Below are 16,466 nucleotides of genomic sequence, written 5' to 3'. Positions count from 1 at the left end.
CTCTTCTTTTGTTTAAAACTGAAGATGGCAAGTCTGTAAGTATTGAGATAGGTGTTCCTTTATAGGGGATTGAGCCTTTCTTCCTTGCTATTTCAAGGATTTTTCTCCGTATTTCCCCATCTGGAATTGTAGCTAAGATATCTCTCGGCTTCTTAGATTCTGGATTTTCTGGGGTTCCCACTGGGTAAGCTTTGGTAATCAAAGAGGTTGCACTTTTTTTGAGTTGTAAGTGTTGTGCTAGCCATGATGCTAGAAAAGAAGGCAGATCAAGATTTAAAGTTGCTTGCTCTTCAAAATTTCTAAACTTCAGATTTGATTTTTTTGCAGTTATCTTCATATGTACAATTTTTCTTGTAGTTGCTTTTTCTTGTGTTGTAACCCAGATAGTTTAGACTGTAATGACGTGCTTAATGTTAGTGCTTGTCCAGCAATCTGTGCTGTTTTATCTAGAGCCGATTTTATTTCTGTTAGCTGATCTGTCAATGGTTGAAGCAAAGCTGACATTTTGTTCACTATTTTTTTGTTCCATATGGGCCCGAAATTCAATAAGCGTGGGATTAGTAAAGGTAGTCAAATTGCTCCTACCTCTGCTGCTTTCGTCCGCCATTTTGATTGCAGCACAGTTTTCCTCTGCTGCCTGCTGCAAGTTTGGGAAGAAGTCTCGCAGTCTTTTTGAGACGTTTAACTTTCCTTTTTTCTTCCCCATGCCTTGTTTGCCCATATTCTTCTCTTATTTTGATTTTTAGTTTTGTTATGACGATGTACAATGAGGAATAAGGGCGGGGAGCGACAGAGCTCTCTTCTCAAGAAAGCTCCTTCAGAGCCAGTGACATGCCCCCCCCCCAAAAAACCCACTCTGATTTACTAGTGACAGGTATCAGAAAATGGGGACTGTAATGGTAAATAGGAACTGAAGGAACATCTACAGTTTCTGAATATACTTCAGCAAAACACAGAGTAGCACAACTTCCTAAGCCTCAGGCTAAAACTGAGTGATATTATTGAGCAGAACTCTTAGAAACCTTTTGAGATCACCTGTGTTTGGAGGGTGGTAATGCCTGGAAGTTTGATGGTATGGACTTTAAAATTGCTTTTGAAATACTGTGCAAAACCTGGAATATTGGGCCATGGATCTGAATTCTGTAAGAGTTCAAGATGAACAAAAAGAATGCCGCAGATCTCCTCTCTTGGTGCTGCGCATATGAATCAGACATCTCTTATGCATGATTATATTTTTATATACACACACTCTCCACCTTGGATCTCCCTCTCCCAGCTGTGCTGCTTTTTCTGAATTAGGAAGTATTCTGCAGCTCTTTGCCCTTTCAGCTCCTGGTGAAAGGCTTAATCCACACAGCATAATGTTCTGAGCAGAACAGCATGAGATACGCACTAGTGTGCTGGTTGGGTAGCTCTGGTATTTAGTCTTTAAGCCCACCGTAAGTAAAAACAGCCTTGGTTACTGCTTGCCACCTCCCAGTTCTGAAAACCATGGTATGAATATTTCTTCATGGTCAGAGTAAGTCTCTGACGCAGTCTGTGGCATACACACATGACTCAAAGCTTCCTCTGTGTGTTTTTTCTCCTTTTAACTTTTATATGAGCACATGTGCTTCTTGAATATCCTGAAGCTAACAAAAAGGGTTTATCTTGTGATGTGGAAATGCACTGCAGTGGCAAGTGAGGCTTACATTAACCTCTGCTTCTACCTTCTAACCAGATTTAGGGGTACTCCCACCCTGACTGTGCAAGATAGAGCTTCAACTCAAGCTTGTGTGAACATTCCCTGAATTGACTGTTGAGGCAGAAGCTTTATGGGCAAGAAGCTTATTGAATCACTAATCAAAGTAGCATAGCTGACTCAAATTTTCCCCTCCCCCCCATGTGTTCAGGGGCCCCAGTAGCTCATGAAATTTTGCTAATTATAAGATTGCCTAAAGGAGTCTAGAATCCTATAGAAGAAAAATGCAAATATAATTTGGAATACTTTTTTCTGAAGTAATTTCAAATACATGCTTTTTAAAAAAAAATCTGAAACTTTTCATTGGGGGACTGGGGAGGGAAAAGAAAAAGAGGCCATGGAGACAGTAGTGCAGAAATGGAAGAGTAGGTGGTTTGTATTCCTTCACTGAGTCCTTTTAGGAAATTTTTTTCTGCCCGTATTTGTTCCTCCTCCCCTTTTGTCCCCCGCCAAATGAAAATAATTTTTTTTCACGTTCTATCAGATGCTTTGCTGCATAGTTAGAATTCATTATTTGTGGTCCATGACCATACAGTTCTGTAGCCACCACCATCAGTGCTTTCCAGAGGAATGTTTTAGCACGAATACTTCATGGCTTGTGAAAAATTAAGCTTGAACCCCAATTTAGGATATAATGAACAATTTAAATTACTTCTCCTCTGTGATGCTTCAAGTCCTTTTCTAGTGAGTAGAACAATTGACTGAGACATATATGTAAAAGGAGGATTATGACATCGTTTTTGTTGAGATAAGTGACGATGCTGCCCAAACCACTTTCCAAACAGCTTTGGAAAGTGGTGAATAGTTTCTGGTGAATAGTCTCCTGCAAATGCCAGCCTGCATTGCCAAGAGCAAACTGTAGTCCTCAATATGTGTGAGGGGGTTTCCATGTTAAATCTGGAGTGAAATTATGTGTAGTCGGCTAAGGAAGGTATAGGAGTTGAGTGGAAGGGTAGAGGGTTAATTGCAATATTGCCTATTGCTCTTTGTTGTGAGAAGGATATTCAGTTTCACAGGGAATGTAGTTTATTGGTGCTTATTGAAGTGAAGACATTTTTCTCTGATTGTGATGTATTCCACTCCTAATGACTGTCCTTCTGCCTCTCTCCTTAGGTCAGACAGGTCGTTATGTTCTCATCCAAAGACTACGTGAGAAAGAAAGGCAGCTTCTCCCTCATGAGTGCCCCATAGAGTCTCTGGCCAAGTGTGGACAATATGCCAATGATGTGCAGTTCATACTGCAGCGCACAGGCCCCAGCCTCACAGAGAGGCCTTCGTCAGATAGTGCGCCTCAGATACCCGAGAGGACGTTTGTCAGGGCTAGCCTGCCTATCAAGCCTCGGCCAGCCAGCACAGAAATGGCCAGGCCTAGGCAGCCCAAAAAATCCTTAACCTTCAACTTGGGTCCTATGAGCTCTAGTGATTTGCTTGCAAAGAACAAGCTGAGGCAGCACAAAAAGGACCCAGTGAGCTTGAAGGATGGAGCCAATGGGGGCCTTCTGTCCAAAGAGGAGCTGTTCAAGACTGTATTGCACCAACAGGAGCATCTCTATTCCCTAGAGAGAAAGGACGATGACTTGGAAATGGATCTGAGGCACTGGGAATATAGCAGGAACTCCAGCCCAGAGCAGGAGATTCTATGTCTGGAGCAGCTGATTCGGCAAAATGAGAGTGAGCTGAATGAGGAAGAGTACTGGCAGAGTGAGCTACACTCAGAAAAAGAATGTGAAAGGGAGCGGCAGGAGAGAGTGCGCAGTCTGCAGGCCACCATGGAGGAATACACACAAAAAATTCATGAGCTTACACTCAAAACGGAGGCCTTGGAGAAAGAAATCCAATGGGAAATTGCTGAGAGGACCAAGAGGGTCAAGGACGCTCATACTCAGAGCCCTGCTGAACTAGAGGAGATGGCAGCCAAAATGAAAAGGGACCTGGACACCAAGGTCAAGCAGAGTGCCCAGCTGGGGAATAGTCTGGAGACTGTGGGGAAGGCATTGGAGGAAGCAGAGCGAAGCCTTCAGGTACGTGCTCAGTAATGTGCTACCTGAGGGAACCAGTGGTAGACTGCTGGAGTGTCTAACTCTCCTTTTAGACTTCTGAATGTCTTGGAATGCAGCTGGATGTGACCAGGCTTTTTGTTGTTTAAAAGGCATGCTTTTATTTATACTGCAGTTTAAAGGAAAATGTAGGCTCTATTGGGTGCAACTGAAAAAGCCATTCTGTTAGTCTAATTCCAGGTGCCAAAGCAGCCCATACCTAAGAGGCAAAATACTCCTGTTGGAAAGGCTTCCCTGAACTAGAACATTGAACAGCAGGATCTCCTTTGCTGTTTTGAGTTCTTCCTAGAATTTAGTAGTGCATGAGGTGGGCTCTTGGAACTCTTTGGTTATAAAACTGTACAGGTTCATGGCTAGAAATGTGTAAGATATTACAATTGACAGATGGGAACCAATCTTGGATGGTGCTGAATTGGTCAGTCTGGCATTAAGCTCTTGGCTGTTTCTGATCAGGTAGTGAGGACTTCTTCTATGGGGATTATGATGAACTTTAGCTGGAAGCAGGAAGATTGGCATTTTGCAAGTTTGTCATGCTTAGTGGACTTTAAGCTGTTCTCTGCTAGAACTGACAGAATAGGACAAATGGGAGTTCTGCAGCAACTTTGACAGGCATGGAGTGAATCTAACGGTGACGGAAGCTGTTTTGATCCAGCATGGTACTATGAAGTGGTGTTTGCATGAAGCTGAGGGCAACATTGTAGTGTGTTATGCAACACTGGAAAAATACAGGGAGGCTTGGCAAATATAAACATCAGCTAAAAGCCAAGTGCCTCCATTACCACTGAAAGCAATTTCCTGCTGTATACTCGGGACATTCTAATGTGCTGCAAGAAATAATTTAATTAAAAGCTTGGATCCTGTGAGCACAAAGCATGTAACTTCCATAGGGGCTGCCTGTTGTATCTCTGAAGCAAGACCTGCTTTGGCCCTGCATCCTTCCAATCTGGCTCTAAATGCAATTAATCAGATTCAGATTGCTTCTGATAGAGCCAGAGCAGGAAGATATACTCTCATCAGATCAGTGACTTGTGCAGAAATGTGAGGTGGTCTCCGCTGAAGGTGGGAAGGGAATTTGTTGTTGTTTTTTGCTGTCAAGTTGCAGCTGACATTAAGCAACATTAAGAGATGAACAGACATGGTTTACCACTGCCTGTCTGTGCATAGCTGCCCTGGACTCCCTTGGTGGTCTCCCATCCCCCAACCCTGCTTAGCTTCTAAGATCTTACTAGCCTGGTTCTATCCAGATCATGGCAGGTAGTTTTACCCTCAGAATATCCCATTATCTTTTTTTAAAAGCGTAAGAGTACAGTATTGTGACCAGTATCCAGAAAAAAATTCCTGTGCTTCAGCAATCAGAAGTTGTGTCAGGGGGATTGTTAGAAGTTATTCAAGCATTTTGCTTCCATATTTGCACGTGTATCACAAGAAGGGCTATTTCTTGTTTCCCTGTTAGCCCTGCTTCTCCTTAGGGGGAAAAATGGCTAAAAAGCTAGCCCCATCTTTAATTGTTTACGAGTCATTGGCACCCTCTTGTGGACCAGTGGTAGAAGTGCTGCTTTGTATGTGTGTATAATAGAAATAAATGTCTGTGTGTAAATAAAAACTTTCTGAAAGTGGAGTCCAGGGACTTTTTGGGTTCTATAAGTCCAGAGTCAGGGTGCAGCTCCCTCTGTGTTTATCCTGGTAACATAGAGCTTTCTACATTTTCTAGGGATGGGAACACGGTGTCTCCATTTCAGGGAAATGGCAGGAGCTTGTAGAGCCACTTCCCTCATAGTTATCATACTTCCAGATAACCTCATAACACTGGTCAGTGAACATGCTGATTGGTTGCTTGCTGTGATCTAATAGCTCAGCTGTAGGAAATCTAATTGGTTGAATGGCACGAAGGAGGTCCTGTTTCAGTCCAATGCAAAAGATTTCACCAGAGAGGAGGAGAGAGATGGCAATGGCAGTGCTCAACTGAAAGTTAAAAATTCAGGTTTTGTGCAGTGCCCGTCTTTTCCCATTTCTACGAGAGCTTTGAAACTTTCCCCCATTCAGTGAACTTCTGACTAGAACCAATGAAGTTTCTTTGTAATTCATTAAAACGAAGGAGGTGGAGCACAAGCACAAAATGTCAGGGAGTGAGGTTATGCATAACTCTTAATCGTAACTCTTCAGCATTTCAGGCAGAAGCTCTGTATAACAGGATGCCTTTTAAAATGAACATCTTGTTCGAAAATATTTTCTTGCATACACACAGGTTATTTTCAGTCACATAGTGAAGATCTTTGTGCTGTGGTGGCTGCCGCTGCCGCCACCGCCAAAGGAATATATTTTAAAGATATCTGCACAGCCACTCAGATCTCCAGTGACCTATCAGAAGTCCTGCTGGGCAAAATCCCCACCTGACACTACCCACACTCTAAAAACACTTAGGATCCAGGAAAGGTGTTGGCAGGCATCACATTGGGGACCCCTGTCCTACAAAATCCCTTACCCTCTGCGACATGATCTTCAAGACTATTTGCAGACAATATAAACATGTTACTTAAATATTTACTGCAGACTGTTAGAACTAGACTGCCCAACATTAAGTTTTGTGGGAACATTGAGCTGCAAAGGGGAAACTAGTCAATGAGAGCACAGTGGTCTCATCTTTACCATTGCTTGCATCTGCTTAGCCATAAGCATGGTCTTAAATAATGTCTCACCTCTTGGTTATGGGGAGATAAAAATATATAGCAAACTAATATCCCGGTCCTAACCAGGATGATTTTTATGGATTTGCAAGGAAGATTAAGCTCAAACTTAAATAAAGGGTTGGATCCTTTAGGAAAATTTTGCTGCTGTAACAGGGAAAAATCTCTTGATAACCCATGTACTCTGACCAGATCACATTATTGCTCAAGTAAATGGGTTTATCTTGAGTGGGGCATGGCCAGTGACACCTCCCCCTCCCCCTGCACACACAGACTTGCCCAGAACTGCACCTTCAAACCTCCTTGTCTGATGGCATCTAATTTGTTTCCCCACCTGAGAGAGAAGTATGTGCAACAAGCCTTCTTACTAAAGTCCTAGAATGGGAAGACCACCACCTGTGTTGGCTATCGATGTAAGATAGGCAAGGCTACCCCCCCTTCCCATTTTCATCCCGGTGTCAGAAAAAGCAGCCTTGGGCTGGGAGGTAAAGTGGTTTACATAGGGCATATTTCATCCTGCTCTTCCTTCCAGTTACATATGGAAGGAAGAAGAAATTTGTCATCCCACTGGAAAAGAGGAAGATGGAGCACATCCAAAGAATGCAGAGGAGCTGGTTAGGTCTCACTAATATGAACTTTCTGGATGAACCCTTCAGTTCTGTCTCCTTTTGGTGGTGGTGGGAATCATGTGTTCCTTAGCTTTTTCAATGTTGCAAGCAGGGCTTTTTGTGGTACTCAGGGTGGTACTCAGGGTGGTACTCAGTGGAACTGACCATTGACACCTTTTGGAGGGCGTATCCCAAGTCTTGAAGGGGGAACTGGTAAAAATCATTGCAACCACTTATATGAGTACTGGCACCTTTTTAAAAACAAAAAAAAACCCCACTGTATGTAAGCATCCAGGGGTGAATCTTTAGCTTCCACTTTACACTTGTTTTTAATTCTTAGCCAGTCACCTGTATTTTCTGGTGAATTTCTACCCACAGGTGAGAGAGAGATAATGTGCCCATGGATTGAAATTTGAGGGAAGGCTGATGAGAGCGAGCGTAAGACTGTCTTCTGCAGCACTTTAGTTTAGATGAAGTGTTGCAGATTTGGAGCTCACTTTGCCTGTTCCCTCCTGTATCTTGCAGACCCAGAACCAAGAACTGGAGGAACTGAATAAGGAGCTGAGACAGTGTAACTTGCAGCAGTTCATCCAGCAGACAGGAGCCATGGTGACTGTTCCACAGCCCAGATCAGAGGCGGAACCCCAGCTGAATCAAACCAGCCATGAGCTGCTGGCTCACCAGAGAAATGGAGGTCAGAATGCTTCTCCAAGAGTGGGCAGAAGAGGGAGGGAAGGGAGGATAGATGTCTTTAGCTAGTATCCCCTAGGGGCTATAATGCTTCCTCCTGTTTTAAGGTGGGTAGGCATTGGTACTGGTGCTGGATCTCTGGCTGCTTTGACAAAAGCTTGAGTTTGAGAGTCCAAAGAAATGAATGGTTAGCTGAATGACAGATTGCACATAATGTGCTGTGAGGGAGAAGGAACAGATGACTGGGAAACAGGAACTTGCCCATAAAAATAAGTACCGCTGCAGTAGCTGACAACAGCAAGTGAAAGTGCCATCAACTAGTCATCTGGCTGAACTCTGCTCTGTGGGTCTTAAGTTTGAACACTGTCATGAATACAGTTGTCACTGAACTTTGCTTACAAATGAAATGTGAGGAGAATTCAAAGTTTTTGAGTTTGACATTAAGCTTGAAGTTTAAGAAAGGAAACAGTAGTTGGTTGTTGTGGGTTTTCCGGGCTGTATTGCCGTGGTCTTGGCATTGTAGTTCCTGACGTTTCGCCAGCAGCTGTGGCTGGCATCTTCAGCGGTGTAGCACCAAAAGAGAAGATTAGCACATCAAGTACCAATCCATATGCAAAAGAACCTCCTCAGGATACAGTGAAGCCTCCCGCCATTAGCATTCCACACCCTGGGAAACTCTTACAGGATGACTCAGCTCAACCCCACCCCTCCTGAGTAGATACAAATGACCTACATCTTTTCCACACTGTGACACTGAGAGATCTCTGTCTTTTGGTGCTACACCTCTGAAGATGCCAGCCACAGCTGCTGGCGAAACGTCAGGAACTACAATGCCAAGACCATGGCAATACAGCCCGGAAAACCCACAACAACCATCGTTCTCCGGCCGTGAAAGCCTTCGACAATACATGAAACAGTAGTTCCCAAAAAGTTTGTTTGCATAAATACTTGTTGCCATAAACTGCAGCTTGCCATAAACTTAGGATCCTATGTCTCACTCCTTTCAAAGTGTGATATTTCAGTAAAATATATCAATGTCGGTACTGTAGAATCTGCTTCAACTAAAACATTAAGTTTAGATACACCATGTGGTCGCCACAGGGCTTGCAGCCACACAGGAGCTTCAAGTTCGCTGTGGGAACTCAACTTGAAAGCACAACAAGATCCTGATTTGGATTGGGATGGCAAAGCAGGGGGGAGGAGGGGCTCCTGCCTCCCCCCCCTCCAGTGCCATTTTTCTGACTTGAAATGGCCACTGGGTGGGGCCATCGGGGCCTACATGGGCAGTGAATGCTTGCATATGCAGCCCTACCACTCCTCTTGGATGTTTGGGATAGGAAAAATAGCATGGGGGGGAGCAGGAGCCCCTCCCCTGCAGTAGCCCCTGCAGTACTTATTGAGCTCCCACAGGGGAACTTTTAGCTGGCATCCTGTAATAAGTCCGCATGGTAAATGTAATGTGTAGTTTAGTCCTAAGGCTGTATCCTGTGGTAACTTTTTGGGAGTGAGCTTCTTACAGCTAGTTAATCTATCATTTAACATATCCTGGCTGATAGGTGCTACAAACGGAAAAAACAGCATTGTTTGCTGGAAAATTCTGCCTGTGCTAAAGCTCTTGCTGTCGGCTGTGGGGCTGTCCTTGGTGCCTTTGTGGTTCACTGTCGTCCCTGGGACTATTTAAGCATGACCCCAGCACAGCATGTCCTCAGCTTTGGTTTCCTTCAGTTACTTGGGAGGGGAAAAAAACTGATGCTAGCAACATTCTATAGATAGCATGAGTTTGATTGTGGCCTTTTGAGGACTGTAGAAACAGAACAGATGAAGCAGATTCTACATAACTGTGACCCAGACTTCACACTGATACTTTGTCATTGTGAAAATGGACACCTTGGAGGTTCACAGAAGTTGTCAACCATTGCTATACACTGTGTTCATTGTCAAGCTGAAGAGAAAAACGAACTCTGGATAAAACTGCAGGAATCTCAATTATGAACATCCAGGAGCCATGGGTGAAATAGAAGAGTGCTCTGAGACATTGAAGAACCATAGCTTGAAAGTGGAAACAAGCTATTGTTAATCATATGGTAGCTATTGTTGTAAAGAGTGAGACTAATTTAGGTTTGTAGCTGCATGGTAAGTTCAGTGTTTCAGGGTCCCATAACTGATGGTAAATCTAGGGAAGCAAGCCGTAATAATACAAGTATTGGTTGCATATATATCATAGTTGCTGTCTTGTAACTGTTTTAAACCAGAGTTTCAAACTAGGTAAAATTCCTGCTGTAAAATGAACTCCTGTTAACATTAGTTAAGACCAGCTGTGAGAGTTGTGTTAGAGCAAGGAGTGCTGATATCTTACCTGATATCTTATCTTACCTGATATCTTACCTGAATGTACATATGCTATAAATAAGAAAAAACTAGGATGCAAATCAAGTGCATTGAAGAACCACCATATTTTCTTTAGCTATTTATTCACAATACTCAGAAATCTCCAATCTCTTCTTAGGCTATGCTGCTTCATTGGGGGATGCGAATGTATGATAATGTTTACTTCACAAAGTGAACTTAAATGAACTGAAGCATTGCATCTGATAAAATCCAAACTTTTCTGATGGACTGAATATATATATCTTTGAGTAACTGAACTGTAATCCAATTCTCTTCTTAGATCTATCCGATCCCTGCACAGATTCACCTCCCAGAGCTACAGCCAAGCAGTTCCTCGGCAATCCACGGAACCTTCAGAACCCCCTGGTGTCCAGCTTAAACCCTGAGGGTGTGTATGTTTGAACTGGCCTAAGTCTCTTGTGTACTTTTAATGCCTGGTCTTGCTGAGCGGTCATCCAAAAGTCCTAGTCTTGCTACAGTGGGGGAGCTGTGGCTGTGTTACAAACTCTTCGGCTTCCCAGTCTACTCTCTTCTTTCTCTCCCTCTTAATCAACAGCTGCTTTAGCACAGCAATGGATTGGTTGTCATTATCCATAAACTATGATATTTATGGCCAACAGTAGGCATTGGCAAGTGAAGGGAGGTTGAAGATGTCAGTAAACAGAATCCTTGGAAATTGTTTTAATAGTTGTCAGACCAGGACAAAGGCTTTGTATAATTCATTAATAGCATGCTGAGTGATGGTTGGGCTGCTGACAGACTTTCAAAAGCAACATGTTGATTACTTGCAGAATAGCCCCTACATGAGGGTATTTGCTCTGATTACACAGTGCAATATTGTTTATTCTACTGAAGGGAGCTTATTACTTGAAACCTACTTAAAACTTCACTAACAATGACATTGTTCTGCATGTGCCATCTTTCCACCTGAGCTCTTGCTGCTAATATATATATACAGAACATGCTGGCTGACTTACATATTTGAGGTGTTAAGTAGGGAATGATGGGGGGTGTTTTTCTTTGGAGGTGGCAGATTCAAGGTTCCTAGAAAAGAACCGTGTTGCTTTGTTTTAAAAGATGCACTGTTGATTGGGAAGAGACTACCTGGTAACTCTTAGGCAATGTCATAGATCAGGGATGTGTTCCATTATTTTTACTCCAACGTGACAACTATCCAGTTGGGCAGTCAGAGCAATCTGTCTCCCACATTGGACAAAGCATGCAATGCAGCATAACTGTATTGTCTTCACATATCGATTTTAAAATATTTTTATGGCTGAGCTGGTGACAATATCATACATAGTTGAGTGTGATGACTTAGAAAAGTTTGAATTTAAGAATAAATGAAAAATAGACTGGTGGTCTAGTTGGGGAAACATCCAATAACGTTGGCCAAACAACCCAGCTTTGAAAACTCCTGTCTGCAAGGGGGGATACCAGATCATTTCTCCTGACAAGATGTCCTTCCTCCTACATACATCCTACAGTGGAGCTCCAGAAAAAGTTTTTTTTAAGTAGTCAGTTCTTTTCAAATTGCTTATTTTAATCTAGGCACCCAGCTTTTCATCATCAAAATTTGAGCATTTTTTGTGCCCAGAATGATTCATAAGTGATATTTTGACAGGATGTAGAATCTTCAGCCTCCTTGTTCAGAACCAGCTAGAGTGAGTTTGGGTATATCCAGTCCATATTCAAGGTTTGCCTGCCAGGGGCCTGGTAGGCAGGGGACAGTGGGGTAAAACCTCCCAGATGCGTTCATAGTGCGCGCACACTCCTGCAGTCCTGGTGAGCCCTGAAAAAGATGAGTGAAATCCAGCCCTTTGAAGGCAGTTTTCACTTAGGTCATCTTCAACGCGCGCACACTGTGTATTTTTATGAGCATTCCTACATTTTGCTCAGGGTTCCCTGTGCTTTGGTAGAAAATAACCGAACTTTCCTTTGTGCGAGTTCCAGGGGTGGCATTAGAGATCTAGTGCCCATCCCTCACCGGGTCACCTGAGGAGTTATGCTCTGCTGTAGGGTGGTTGGGGGTCCCTTCTCCACCCCTACAGCCCTAACAGGTGTTGACTAATGCCACTTGCTGCTGTTCCCACCGTAGTTGTGATGGTGGGAGCAGAGAGAGCAGTGACATCTGGCAACCAGGGCAGTTCAGTGGCCTGGCCACCCTCTTCAGCAGCTGCCCCATGTCTAAGACCCCCTATGGCTACTACTACATCTCATGTATTTTTCCAGAATATTATGAATACTTGCACACTGAATTAAGCCTGTTAGGGAGGCTGTGTGCCTCTCTGTTTTTGCTTTAATTGCATGGAATGGCATTTCCTCCTCCTTCCGCCTCTGGCTGTCCCCTTCCCTGTTCATCAATTGCTAAGCCATCATAACAGGGTCACTTCATTTATTTTTGTGTGTCTTACAGTCATATCAACAAGGCAGAGCATCTGGAGGTAGAAAGGCCAGCCAAGGAGGACTGATTGCCTTGCGAGTGTAACTATATAGAAATAAAAGCCCTATTTCATGTATGTATTTTGACTTTTTATTATGAATGCATGTAGATGGTTGTGCAAAATATTTTACAGACTTTTTTTTTTTAAGAAGAGAGCTTAACACATTTGAAGTAAACAGACTGGCTGTATTTTTTTATGTGCTTTCTTATAATTTAAAATGAAGATACTGTTTTTGGCTTTTCTGAAAATGTATATAGCCTTTCTATTTTACAAGTTCTTCAAGTAACAACACTTAGGACTACATAGCAACTAACCCGGAAGGGCGTGAACCCTGCTGGGAATGAACCTTCCAAAGAATTATAGTAGCAAGTCCTCTGTGTCCATTCTGAAGGTTACACAGCTTACTACTGCCGTACAATGAAGGGGTATATTGTCAGCCAGGCGTCTGTGCTGGACTGCATCAATGCACTATGGTGCTTCATTATATATACTTGTTGAACAGCAATTTTTATCATATATGTTTGAGATTTTATGGAAATACACAGATTTTTTTCTGTTGGAATGGGAAAAATGGACCGTTTCTCATTCTTGATAAGCTTACAAACACAAATGTCACTCGGGGAGAGTCAAGCATTCATGGCCATCATCAATAGGTCCCACTCATGCTGTTGCTGAGTTTCTTTCATGAAGGATCCTTCAGACCTGGTAAAATGAGATTCAGGTGCTAGCACTCTCTTGCCACTTGTGCCTCGTGCCAAGTCTTATCTAGTTTGCATTAAGAGAATTAAGTAACTTTGCCACACACATGTGTGTATGTATATATGTGTGTGATTGAATTCTAGTGAGTGTTTTTTCTTTGAAAAAACAGCCTGTAAAAGTGAAACGTCCCAAGGAGATGAATGACAGTCTTCAACTTGTGCCAGTGTGGGTTGGCAAGAAAAGGGCTGTTCTCACTTGTAGATTGGTTGGTGTCTCTTCCTCTTTTGTGAAGTAACTTCTAAATATGAGTTAGTAACTTTTTGTGGAGTAACTAGAGCTTTATAATATTAAATAGCCTATCTAGAATGGTCTATAATTGCCCAGGGCAGGGAGGGGGCTCACAAACATGACAGAGTAAAGTGTATGGTTTAAAGCAGTAGGTGTCTGATACAAATGATAATTCTAAGCATCCACCCCTTTCTAGCTGGCCCATCTCGGAGTCCCATGCCCCACATTTAAAAAAAATACCCCACCCTATTGCAGTGGGACTTACCAGCTAGATGTAGCGGGTCTGGGATGAGAAGAAGGAACTGAAAGCAGAAGTGGAAGTAAGAAGTATCTCTTTCCCTCCCCATTCACAACAGTTGTTTTGCTTCGGGGTTGCATTATTCAAGGCTGTCTATGCTGCTGTTGATGAGTGACAAAAGGGAAGAATACTGTGAGACAGAGCAAATCTGTGTATGTATGTGTATGCTTGGGTGGGTTTACTTTGTAAGTTTTAAAACTCTGAAGGTGATTATCAGAGGGGAAAAAAGCTCTCCACCCTTACCTGCAAGTGCTTTTAGTCAATAGCTTCTTCTTCCTACTGGCTCTAGTGCTTCATGTTTCTTTTGTAATAGACTAGCCAGCTTTAAGGCCAAACCTTCCAGTGAAGCTGAATGTTCTTTTTCCAATTCAAATAAACTTCATAATGGATATGCCATTTGCTGATGCAATTTAATTATTATAAAAGGCTTGGATCCTATGAAACCACCGTTCCCCTTGTGCTTCTCTCTGGTAACTCGTGAGACTTTCCTCCACTGCACTGCTCTCTTTCTCTACTGCCAGTACTTCCAATTGCCTAAAGGTTCCTTGAAAAACTTTGATCCTTTGAGTGCTAGAAACAGTGCTAGAAACAGTGGAATTCAGGAGCACAGAAGACAAAAGCTACTGCAGTGGCCAAAGATAAGAGTGAGGGGAACGATGTCATAGGATCCAAGCTGCTAAGCAGTTATTAAATAAAGGACTTTCAGTGAGCCAGGTTACTTTCAGTGCATTCAACTCAGATGCCTGTAGTGGTACTATTCTTGGTGAAACCTCATTGTTAGAGCAATAGCTTATTCTGCATCTTGGCAACTCACACTGCTGCTGATTACTTAACTGCCTATGGAAAGTGTCGAATGGAGCTGCTCCATTGGTTCCACACCATTCATGAGGACAGTCATGCTTCCAGGAAGGTAAAGAGGTGAAGTTGGACACACATTCTGTACATATTGTTACATATTCTGCATATTAGACAACACCCCAGAACTATTTACTACTGTTCTGGGTAGTATTAGAATCCTGAAGACAACCTGCTTCTTGCCAGGCAGTAGGACAAACCAGGTGGTCTTCCTTTTTAAATCTCAGACATAGGTGAAATTCTTCTTTTTCAGCAAGCACCACATTCAGAAATCTTCTGTTCTCTTATAAGTTCAAACTTAAAATGAAAAGTTAGTCATACCTGAAGTTGAGTGGTTATATCTTTCAACAAAAGAGAAGACCTGACTTTTTTTTACAAACTACCTAGAAATGTTCCAGCTTTTCCCCCTGTCTTTAATCCTTGTATTTTTAACACTTGCTCACTTTATCAGGTCTGATCAGAACTCCAAACATGTCCAATTAGGGTGAGAGGAATTACAGCCAGAAAATGATTCTAATGCATTTGGCAGGTGGTGTGTTACTACCAGCTTTTAAGCTGCAAATTCAGTCTGCTTGTGAAATATTAAGCAGCATGTTCTACTTCTTTTATGACAGCAGCACAGAACTGCCTAGACTCCAATGAAGATGAATGAGACCAAGTAGAATCCCTGATACTTTTGCAATTTATAGCAGCGGCATGCTAATACATGGAATGAAATAGCAGTTACTGGTAATAGTTCAGGCTGAATCATTCATTTGGCCAGTAAAGGTGATTTTTGTGTTTACATTGTTCAGAGCTTATGTATGTTCTTATTGTGAAGCCAAGAACGGCAAGCCTAGACGTGGAAGGGCTTGAATGTATGCTTGCTGAGAGATCATGAATGGTTCTAGAAGGCCTGACCTTGTTGGTAAAATGCCGTTTTTGTGTATCATGTATATGAAATTGGACACCTGTTTATATTGTTCCTTGGTTAGAAAAACATGTTCCATGTGTGAATGCACATCCCATGCACTAATGGCATTATCTGGTTTCAAACTGTAATAAAATTCCAAAAAGTAATTTGCATAAAGATGTGTCTTCTTATTTATTGAGTAAATATACTAAATGATGCTGCCGCCACCCTTGGTATGTCTTTGTAATGCATGGCATTCTGACATCTGTATCCATTAAAACAAATCTTTGGAGGGATTTTCCCACTAAGGACTTTGTTTCTGGAATGGCTGCCACTCAACTTCACAACCAGCCCATCTGCATTTTACAGCACCAAACTGCAACTATGATTGGGAGACCCAGACATAAATGCAGCACTGCCATTGCAGATGTCCTGTCAAACCGTTCTTAATTTTTAAAAACTGACATGTGGAATCAGAGTTCTAGTAAACCCCTTTATTTATAATAAGGTTATTTTGAGGGTTAGTAGGGGCCAGCATATCAGTTATTTAAAACTCTCTTCCCAGGCATCAAATATATATTATAGGTCAGAAGATAATAATAACATTTGATTTATATACCACCCTCCAGGATGACTTAACACCCACTCAGAGCGGTTTACAAAGTATGTCATTTTTGTCCCCACAACAGAACACCCTGTGAGGTGGGTGGGGCTGAGAGAGCTCCAGAGAGCCGTGACTATCCCAAGGTCACCCAGCTGGCTTCAAGTAGAGGAGTGAGGAATCAAACCCAGTTCTCCAGATTAGAGTCCTGCACTCTTAAC

At 42.6% G+C, this 16,466-nt stretch overlaps 1 protein-coding gene across 2 annotated transcripts in view; it reads left to right on the top strand.

The window, feature by feature from the left end:
• The window catches only part of RASSF7 (Ras association domain family member 7), an 80,477-nt gene extending 64,666 nt beyond the window's left edge, over positions 1-15,811 (top strand). The window contains exons 3-6 of one of the 2 annotated variants that reach the window (XM_054971687.1): positions 2,855-3,762; positions 7,616-7,784; positions 10,449-10,556; positions 12,585-15,811. In XM_054971687.1, the coding sequence (XP_054827662.1) occupies positions 2,855-3,762; positions 7,616-7,784; positions 10,449-10,556; positions 12,585-12,616 (1,217 nt within the window). In that variant the 3' untranslated portion in view covers positions 12,617-15,811. The remainder of the gene's footprint in view (positions 1-2,854; positions 3,763-7,615; positions 7,785-10,448; positions 10,557-12,584) is intronic. The other variant, XM_054971688.1, reaches the window with a different exon arrangement.
• The last annotated feature ends 655 nt before the right edge of the window (positions 15,812-16,466 follow it).

The sequence above is a fragment of the Eublepharis macularius genome, chromosome 2 (genome assembly GCF_028583425.1).
Source record: "Eublepharis macularius isolate TG4126 chromosome 2, MPM_Emac_v1.0, whole genome shotgun sequence".
NCBI lineage: Eukaryota > Metazoa > Chordata > Lepidosauria > Squamata > Eublepharidae > Eublepharis > Eublepharis macularius.
The sequence above is the reverse complement of the archived record's forward strand: the minus strand, read 5'-3'. Positions and strand labels throughout refer to the sequence as shown.